This window comes from Erythrolamprus reginae, chromosome 4 (genome assembly GCF_031021105.1).
Source record: "Erythrolamprus reginae isolate rEryReg1 chromosome 4, rEryReg1.hap1, whole genome shotgun sequence".
Lineage (NCBI taxonomy): Eukaryota > Metazoa > Chordata > Lepidosauria > Squamata > Dipsadidae > Erythrolamprus > Erythrolamprus reginae.
The window spans coordinates 116,039,413-116,050,005 of NC_091953.1; the positions used below are offsets into that span (position 1 = coordinate 116,039,413).

The 10,593-nt window shown below is 41.9% G+C and overlaps 1 protein-coding gene across 1 annotated transcript in view; it reads right to left on the reverse strand.

Moving 5' to 3' along the window:
- GPC6 (glypican 6) overlaps positions 1 to 5,643 on the reverse strand; it is a 992,840-nt gene extending 987,197 nt beyond the window's left edge. The window contains exon 1 of the mRNA XM_070751300.1: positions 4,927 to 5,643. Within this exon, the coding sequence (XP_070607401.1) occupies positions 4,927 to 5,089 (163 nt within the window). The 5' untranslated portion in view covers positions 5,090 to 5,643. The remainder of the gene's footprint in view (positions 1 to 4,926) is intronic.
- Positions 5,644 to 10,593: the final 4,950 nt, after the last annotated feature.

A 10,593-nucleotide genomic window follows, 5' to 3' on the forward strand; every position in this document is an offset into this window, starting at 1 on the left:
AATATCAGTGTAATAGAACAGCAAAGTAGTAAACACTCTGCTAGATAGTGGCTGTGGTTTCTAAACAATATTCTGAGAAGGCAAAAAATACTACAAATACTAAATCATAAACTGTTATACATGACATTGTGCTGTATCATCATCTAGAATAAAAGCAATGGAAATCTTGGATATATAAAGTCAAAAATAATGTCAATGTGAGTAACTGAGTTTTTAAACATTTTATACACTCAATGGGTTTTAGGAGAAATATAAGATCCATTATTAGTCATCTCTATGTGTTTTGATTCCTGTTAAATGAAAGCACAAATTGGTTTAAGACTCACTTGATTTAAGCACAAATTGGTTTAAGACTCACCTAAATCAAGTTTGATTTCTGAAGTCCATTTAAGCCATGTGGTTTTCTAGAATGGGGATCTCCAACCCTGGCAACTTTAAGGCTCGTGGACCGCAACTCCCTGAGTCCTTCAGCCAGCTTTTCTGGCTGAGGAATTAAACAAGTTTTAAAGTTGCTAAGGTTGAAGACTCCTGTTTTAGAAAACAGTTAAGACGTGGTATTTCAAGCAGGCCCAGAAGGTATAGATTATCCCTTTTTAAGTTCTTTTTTTCATCAAAAGAAAACCCCAATAACTTTCACTTGGTTTATTCTAACAAAAGCAAAATTCTAAATTCCTTCCTCTTATATTATATGATGAATAACAAATCTATTTTAAATAGGTATCCCATCTTACTTATGACTACTAAACATGTGTGCCTTAACATATAATCATGTGCACCCACACCTAAAACTCTAAGAGAAAGTCAAGATATAGGCAGTTATTTGTTTATATTCTATTCATTTCAGATTCTCCAAAACCCGAAGCTTCATTAAAGTTGCACATGAACACCTGAATTAATTGATTTATATATAACCTTGTTAAGGAGTAACAAAAACAGATGCACAGATCGCATCTTCATTAACTGGTTAGATTGGCTGTGGGCGGTCACCAAAGAATTATCGCAGGTGGTGGCAAAATAATAATCGCAACATTTAATACCCTAGTGTCTTTTTCCAAGCTAGTTTTCCTCTAATCAGAGCACTCAGTGCTAGGCACAAAAGACCATACCGTTAATTATATTCCCTTAAAACAACCCAACCTCTCCCTCAAATAGATATAATCAAACTGAAATGTTTCCATTAACTTGCATCAACTGGAGTTAAACCCACAGAACCCAAATGTCAATGAAGCTTAATAAAAAGAAAAGAACCCACTTGGATTAGCAGCAATACAGTATTCATATTCCACGCACCACAGAGGGGAGCTAATGGTGTTGAAATCTTAAGACAAAGTTGAAAAGCAATATCGGATTTAACACTGATTAATGTCGGTATTTAAACCAAAAGCTGATTATTAGTCTTCCCACCACTTATTTCCGCTACTTTGTGAATACTTCAACATCAATTATGGAAGCTTTTCCAGGCTTTGTGGTAGCAGCCATCTCTAAACCAGAGGAGCTGAAAGCTGATCTGACGTTTATTGGGTAAAAATGGCAATAAAGGCATCCCATGTGCACCAATGATAAATTCCTTGTATGTTCAATCACACTTGGCCAATAAAGAATTCTATTCTATTCTATTCTATTCTACTCTATTATTCTATTCTATTATTCTATTCTATTCTACCCTACCCTACCCTATTCTGACTTAGAAGTAAAGAACTATTATTGTAGGTTTAACCTGACTTAGGAATACTTTTAGATTCAGCTTAAAGAAATACTGTATCTGCTATAAATCATTAGCAGGTTAATGGTGGGGTTGAAAGCAAGAGAAAGAAGGAAAACAGAACACAAGAATTTTAACATTACTGCAAAGTTGAAGCTCTGTGATTTTGGTTGATCATTTCTCCACCTCCTTCCAGAACCCCAATTAAGCAAACTAGCTCTGCTTGTAATATTTCTCTCCCAGCCACTCTGAAAAGGGACATAATTTTACTCCATACAAAGATACTTCTGTGTCCCCCCCCCTCCTAAAATGATCCAGACCAACACATTCGCTGATGCTGTGACTCTTAGTCAAAACAGGGAGTCACAGAAAAGTGGTTTTACTTACAGCATGGGAGACAATTGAATTTCTGCACAAATGATTATATTAGAACAGATACCGGGCCACACAAACAAGTGAAGCAGGGTGCAGGCAGCACACGAAACTATGCAAGGGCCCCTCCAGTCCACGGAAAAACCTATCTCCATGGAACCGGTCCCTGGTGCCCAAAGGTTTTGGGGGGGCAGGTGTTGCATTAGATCTATATGAAATTCATTAAAGGCAGGACAGCAGAAAAACACAGTTCCACTTCACTGAGATGGCTGAAATACTTTGGTGTCGTTTGGATTTCAGAGAAACTTCATGAGCAGGAAGAATGAATTCATCCCCCACCCCAGCACCAGGGACAATGCTATTTAAAATTCTCTCTTATAACTATTACAATGCTGGACTTGGACCAAGAAGATATATTCAACCACAAAGTACTTTCTTTTGCAACCCAGCATTTAGGGATATAATTTATAAGGATATAAATGCAATTAAGAACCAAATAAACAAATTACCCAGTAGTTTATATATTTTTTTAAAAAAAACTTGAAAGGATGTGGTTTGCATCTTTCAAACTATTCCCAAAGAAGCTAAAGAATTATCCCTCCAACTATTTCAGCTTATGCCAGCTAGAGCTTTATATTATGTCAACCCAGACTTTAATCTATCTAGCTACAGGCTGAACCAACGACCTGAAAGTCAGCTCCACATGCCAAGTCAGAGCAGATCAGCTCTCAGTCACAATTTATGACTGCCATGTTTCTACTCATATATAAAACAGCAATTTTGAAACAGCTTCAGTTTCTGTGAAAATCTTACAGCTTCCTTCCATCGGTTGAGAAAAGTTGCGAAATTCAATATTAGTCTGCCAACCCTAAATACTGTACACAAAGGAGAGATTTTTCTGCCCTGTTATGAATAGGATATAACAAGTATACCGCAAGTAATTGTAACATTTTCGGAGAACTGCATGGATTGAAATGTGTCTCAATAAATGTACAGATGTCTTATGATGAGGGGCCGCCAGCAAATATGGGTGTAATTACTGTATATTTTAATAATAATAATAATAATAATAATAATAATAATAATAATAATAATTATAGAAGATCCTGGAAAATGTTAGCACCACAAGGAACGGAAAGAAAACTACCATAATTAAGTATGTTAAGAAAAATCTTCTCTAAGCTAACTCTGCACCTGAAGAGAGTTTTTATCCCTGCTCCATTGTAAACAGTAAGCAACATCTGGGCTGAAGCTTCTATTTATTTATTTAAGGTATGAATGAATTGCAAAATTAATGCCACATCAAACTCAGTCCTCCAAATATACTCACGCACGGTCAATCTGGGAAAGGGCCCCAGTTGACAACTTTAGCCAAGCCACTTCAAATGAAACTGGGCAAGGTAGAATTCATTTTAATTTCATAAGTTTCTTTCAATTTTAAAGGGACTCTAAAAAAACCACCATTATTACAGGATAGTTATTCATCTCTACAGGAGACTCATTGGAAGCTTGTATACACTCAGTATATGTCAATGAGGGGCTTCATTTAGTTTTGAAAATTATGGACAGTACGTTTCAGCCATTAATTCTAGTACCATTGCACTCACACATACAACTTTTTTCCCCCTCTTAGTCATGCATTAATTCAATCAAGTCCGGGAGAGACAACGATAGAACTACAGCAGCTCCCAGGCATAACGGGGGACTACAATTCCTATCGTTCCTGGTTGCCAAGGTAGCTTAAAGGTTGTCCCTATTCATAGGAAGAATACAGCTCGGTTTACAATGAAAAAAAGACAGAAGCCCAAGTCAGAAACTTCACACACTGTGCCATAATTGTGCAACAAGCAAACACAATTTAAAGGCATGTCTTTCACAATAACTTATCTACTCAGCTTTGTTTTCTTTTACTTTCTAATGTTCCAGTGTTTTCAATCTCCCTCAGGTGTAGAAAGCACTGCCTGTTTTACAGGTGTTTTGCCAAACAGAGGCACCAGGACTCCTGGATGATGAAGAGCACACCCTACTGGCAAAGGACAAATGTTACTGGTTGTGGACAGCTAAAAAGTTGAAACCCTGTAAGGTCCCTCCAGTTTCAAGCAGAATTTTATTCATATGTTCCATAGTGTCTTGGGAGCTTATCAATTAATGCTAGACTTGTGGACAACAGTTATCCCAGCTTGTAGAAGAGACCAATTACTTGTACTCCAGCTGTTGAATTCTCTGAAGCCAATTAAAAACTTTGAGGCGGGTGGACAGAAAGTTCCTGGTGGGAAGAAAGAAAGAAAGGAAGGGAATTGAAAGGAAGGGAAGGGAAGTAAGAAGGAAGTAAAGAAGCAGGAAGAAGAAGAAAACAAGGAGAGAAGGAATGAAAGGAGGAAAGAAATCCTTCCTTTTCTTCTTTTCTTCTTCCCAGCAGGAACTCTCCCACCCCACCCCAAGTTTTAGTTTCAGAAAGAAAGAAGGAAAGGGGGAAAGAACGAAGGAAGGAAAGGAGGAAAGAAAGAAGAGAAAGAAAGAAAGAAAGAAAGTTGTTGCCAAGCCTCTCCTCTCCCTCTGCCCGCTCCCAATTTGTTCATCTCCTGAAAGTCGCTTTAGAAATTTTGAAAAGGATTCTCTATCCTTCGCACAATGAAGCAATTCATGGCTTCAAACTGCTCCCAAGCGCGGTTCGGAGGGGGAAAAGGCACGGCTGCTGCTCTTTTCCAGGGAGGAAAGCGAGACGCAGGGGAAAGTCAAACCCAAAAGGTGGGCAAAGCCAAAAAAAAAAAAGGAACCCCCCCCCGCCGCCAATGGTACCCCCAAAAGAGAAGACCCATCGCCCCGCGCGCCCGCCTCGCCAGGTGCCTTACCTGCGATTTCCTGATAGGGGATGTTAACCAGGCTGAAGCCTTTGGTTTTGTACGCCTCCCGCACATCGCCGCAGCTCCGCGCTTTCACGTCCGCGGCTCCGGCCCGAAGTGACAGCAACAGCCCGAGGGGAGCCCAAAGCAGCGCCCCCATCCCGACCACCATGTCGCTCTCCCCCAATTGCTTTCCAAGAGAAAAAAAATCCCCCCAAACGACCCGACCCGCTTGCTTTGGGGGAAAAAAAAGAACAGGGAGAGGCGCCAAATCCACTGGAAAAAATAAATCCCCGGGAACGGGTTCCTCTTCTTCTCCTTCTTCTTTCTCTTCCTCTTCTTCTTCCTCCTCCTCCTCTTCCTCCTCCTCCTCTTCTTCCAAGAGGCGCCGAGCGGAGCCCTCCAGCGCGAAGTGCCTTGCCCAAGACCCCACCCGCGCGTGTCTAGGCGCCACGCAGACTTCCTCCGGCGAGCCCCATAAACTTTGAGCCCAGCCGGCTACGGGGAAAGGAGCCCCAGCCCAAGGGCGCAAAAGAGACGGCCCTCGCTCTCTTTCGCCCGCTCCTCCCGTTGCTCCTCGGCCGGCGGGTGGTTCAAGTCTCTCCACCACCACCACCACCTCTCCGGGTTGCGCGGGGCTGTGGGTGCCCGGGTCCAGCCGCGCTCAGGTTGAAGGCAGCGGGAGGAAGCGCCGCGCGGGGAAGCGAGGATTGGCTGGCGCGGCGCGGCGCGTTTCGCCCGGGTGAGAGGCAGACATCAAGGGTGGGGGGTAAAAAACAGAGAGAGGGAGAAGGAAGCCGCTCGCCTCGCCGGAGATCAGAGGGAAGCCGCGCGCAAGGCTACCGGGAGCAGCCGACCAAGCTGCGGACGCGCACACGGCAAGCAGCGCGAGCGAAACGTGCTCCAAATTGCAGAGCCGGCTTACAGAAAGAAGGGCGGGAAGGAAAACCCGGGCCGGATTCATTCATTCATTCACACACGCATTCTCTCTCTCTCCCTCCCTCCTTTCCTCCCTCTCACCCTCTATCTTTCCAAACGGAAGCAGTGGAGTGCGCGCCGCTAGTAACAATGTCTCCTTCTCCCGTTCCCCGGTTCCCAAATGAAATTGGACGTTTTCTTCTGCCAAGAAGCCTTGGGGGGGGGGGGGGGTTCCTCATCGAGGCACCTCGTACCTAGTGTTTCCCAGATTTTTCCCACATCTGGGAAAGAAGGAATAGCAATAGCATGTGGACTTATATGCCGCTCCAGGGGGTGTCTCATCAAGGCCCCTCCAACCTAGTGCTTCCAAAATTCCGCACATCTGGGGAAACAGGATAGCAATAGCATTTAGCTGCTTCATAATGCTTTTACAATGCACTCTAAGTGGTTTACAGAGTCAGCCTCTTGCCTCTAACAATCTGGGTCCTCATTTTATCCACCTCTGAAGGATGGAAGGCTGAGTCAACCTTGAGCCTGATGTGGTGAGATTTGAACTTCAGCTAGCAGTTAGCTGAAGTAGCCTGCAGTGCTGTACTCTAACCACTGCGCCACCCAAGTTCTTATCATCTTCAGGGATGCTGAAAAACGGCTTAAAATTGCCAGGTTTGTTTTAAAAATCTTTTGGGTTTTAAAAGTTGGTTCAGGATGGGGAATTTGTAGTGGGTGGGGCATGAATTTTTGGATTGTTGAGACTGGTCTTTAGGTGTCAGGTGAATTTCATTGTATAGGTATACTGTGTATTTGTTTGTTTGTTTATTTGTTTGTTTGTTTATTAAATTTATATGCCACCCCTCTCCGAAGATTCGGGGCAGCTCACAACATATAAAAAACAGTATGCATCGAGATAATAATTAAAGTTAAAATTAAGAATTAAAATTTAAAAAGAAACTAAAAAGCCTATTAACACACACACATCCCATTCAACAAACTTACTATATATTCATTATGTATATGTGTATATACTATATACTATATATATGTCACATGTTTTTGCTGAATTTGAAAATTAAAGGAGACTAGGATAGATCTATTTCAGCCTTATTCTGGCCTCATCAGCTAGCCATACCCTCACTGGGACTTGAACTTGCAACCTTGGCCTTGTAAGGCAGAGAATTAACCTCTAGGCTACAGTATCCAATCCCTTCAGCTCTGTACCAGGGAAGGGTTACATGGGGTTTTTTTGTGTCGAATCATATATATACTGTATATGCAGGTATATGTATATACATAAAATAGCAATAAAGTATTTTAAAAGGGGGAGAGAGGGAAATCAGTAGAAGGGCAACTTCGCTTTCTTCTCCTATTGGAGCCCCCCCCTCCACCCCCCCCCACCACACTGTCCTCTAACGGGGTGATGGAAGAATAAAAAGCAGCATGTCCGCATCTCCTTGCACACTTGTTTTCGGGAACCAAATCAGCAAAGCAAAGGGTTGGGGTCATCCAGAACAGAGGTTTCCAACCTTGGCAATTTTATGAGGTATGGACTTCAATTCCCAGAATTCCTCAGCCAGCATGAGTGGCTGAGGAATTCTTGGAGTTGAAGTCCACAAGTTGCCAAGGTTGGAGGCCTCTGATCTGAAGCAGGAGAAAGACCAGGTCCCTTTTACTTCGAAGTTCCCAACACCATTTCAGCCTAGACTCTCCAGATATTGTGAAGCTGAGTAGTTTAGGCTGAGGGCTACACTGGAAGTCAAAATACATATCAGAAGAAGCCAGGAGCAAATTTTCACCTAGAAGAAGTCCAGAAAACTTAATAGAAACATTCATGAAGTCACCAGGAGTCCAACTCAATGGAAAGGAGATGCTTGTACAGTCATGAAGGATGACTGTGAAGGGGCCCAATCCTGTCCAGCTTCAGGGCTAAAAAAATGAGAAAGAATAGTTGCTATTTTCCCTTGTCTAAAGGCTACCTCATACACCTGAAGAAAACCGAGAGGACACAATGATCTCCTGTTTGCCTTTTGGGGGGGAGACAGAAAGGATGGCAGGACTCAAGGTTGATTGATTCCCCTCCCCCCAACCCTTCCACCCCACAGCCTGCTTTCAGCTGCTCCTAGAACTGTAGCTTGGGCTACCAGATTTAAAGTGCAATTTTTAAGCCAAACTTTAGAGGGCAGCAAAGAGCCTGAGTGTTGTGTAGTTTTTGCTGCCATCCTGTGGCTGAATGCCCATAGTTCAGATCTGATCCGTTTAATTTCAGATTTGAAATTAGAATGCAGGTAAACAATGATGGTCAGATATCACATTTCTGATAGAAAGAAAGAGAATGCTAATAGAAGAGTGCCTTTTTAAGCTATGGTGTTTATCTGAAAGAAAAAGGGAGCCTGAATGCAAGCAACATCTCACTAAAGAATATTAGAGAGAGAAAAAATAGCCTTCACCTCTATGTAATATAATATATATAAATATATAAACATATAAATAAATATATACTGTTCAAAAAAATAAAGGGAACACTCAAATAACACATCCTAGATCTGAAATAATGAAATATTCTCATTGAAGACTTTGTTCTGTACAAAGTTGGATGTGCACAACGGCATGTGAAATTGATTGTCAATCAGTGTTTCTTCCTAAGTGGACAGTTTGATTTCACAGAAGTTTGATTTACTTGGAGTTATATTCTGTTGTTTAAGTGTTCCCTTTATTTTTTTTGAGCAGTGTGTGTGTGTAACTTTAATATATTAAAATATGTTTAAAAAATAGCCTTGACCTCTATATTCTTAGCAAACCTAGAGCCAGGCTCCCACTGCAAGACAGATTGGATTCTTATTGGTGGGAGTGGGAGCTTTCTTTGACTAGTGCCTGATTCATGTTAAAATTTTGGCTTCTCTCCCCTTATAAAAGAAAGACTTGAAGGAATCAAGGCTGCCATCCTTCTTTTCTTTCTTTTGTGCCTTTAATAGCGGCTGCCACAGTAAAATTAAGCAAGAGAGACTGTCCTTATTGATTTACTACTATACAAAATAATACAAGATCTATAATGCATCTCCTCCATTTTTTTCTGTAGAAGTGGGCACTGAACTTAAAGAAAAGGATCAGAAGTCGAAGCAAAACTAAGGATGGCTATAAATAGGAGCCTGTTTCTTCCCCCTTCAATTCTGCTACTCCTGACACTGACTTAATTTTCAGAGGTTAAGCTGTGTCTGTGATAATGCTTATAGGTATGTTGGAATACAGTAACCTATTTCAACAACAGTGACTAAAGTTAAAAACACAGGAAGAGAGGTCAACTTTTTTTCCTTAATCAGTCAATTGCCTTATATGTAATTAACGAAGTAGCTCTAGGACAGTGTTTCCCAACCAGTGTGCTGTGGCACACTAGTGTGCCGCGAGACATGGTCAGGTGTGCCGCGAAGAAGGAAGCTCAGCTTCTGGTCTCGCAACTTTTTGCTGAGAGTGCGAAGAGCAAAAAGTTGTGAGACCAGAAGCTGAGCTTCCTTCTTTGCGCCTTCCACGTTTTCCGGCACCTGCAGCGCCCCGCACGGAGCAAAAAAGAGAGGAACGAAGGGAGAAACAAAGAGGGATGGAGAGAGAGAGGGAAAGAAAGAGGAAGGAAGAAAGAGAGAGAAAGAGGGAGAGAGAGAAATAGAGCGAAAGGGAGGAAGGGAGAGATTTTTTTTGTCCAAACTTTTTTTAGCGCTCCATCCCCTCCGCTCAATGTTCCCCAGGATTTTGTAAATGTGAATAATGTGCCGTGGCTCAAAAAAGGTTGGGAAACACTGCTCTAGGAGACATGCATCCCCCACCACATACTTCAAATCCTATATACCGCACGTAACTTGGCTCACTTCCTTGAGTCACTTTTTCAATCGCCATTTAGAAATGAATGGTGTTGCTTTTCGTTATGACATGGACAAAATGAAATGTCTACTACGGGAGCGTAAGTCATCATGCTCCTTTGAGCAGAATATATTTGCAAAAATAAAAAATAAATGAGACTGTTATGGGGTAAGAGAACAAATTAACACATGAACAAATGCAACATTTCTAATTAACCCGAATATCTCCCCAAACTCCCTTCAGGTGTTTTTATTTATTTCTGGTGCATTATTTAATGTTGTGTTTATCATTTGATTTAGTCCTACACTCCCCCTTCAAAGCACTTTATTATCCGATTATTAACATCTTAGTTCATTCAGCAAAAAAGCATATGCATTTAATAGATGGAGGAAAACTTCCTTCTTAAAAGAAGGAAATAAACACCTAAAGGGCAGTGATCTAGTACTTATCCATGGAGGGTTTAGGAAAGCAAGGTGTCATCACTTGGAGCCCATCATCATATACAGGTATACCAGTGGTGGGTTGCTACCAGTTTGGGTGAACGGGTGGGAGAAATTTGTCTATGGTCACCAAACTGGTAGTGAAGGCCAGCTTGCCATGCCCCTGAACTAGTTCTCCAGTCACTTCTGCTTGAAAACAATTGGCAAATGACCCTCTGCGCATGCTCATGCATAGATGTTTAGTATATGAATGTGATGTGTGCATGCGGCCATGAAATGCACACTTCCGACGCAACACACACACTTCCGAACTGGTAAGGAAGATAAGAGAATCCTACCCATGATACATACCCTATAACGGGAAGAGCATTTGAGAGTCTAGGTACAGTGAAGGGTTTATCCAAAAAGAGAGGAAGAAATGATGTTCAATGAGTCTTGGCATTTGATCAGGGACAAAGTGATAGAAACATAGAAG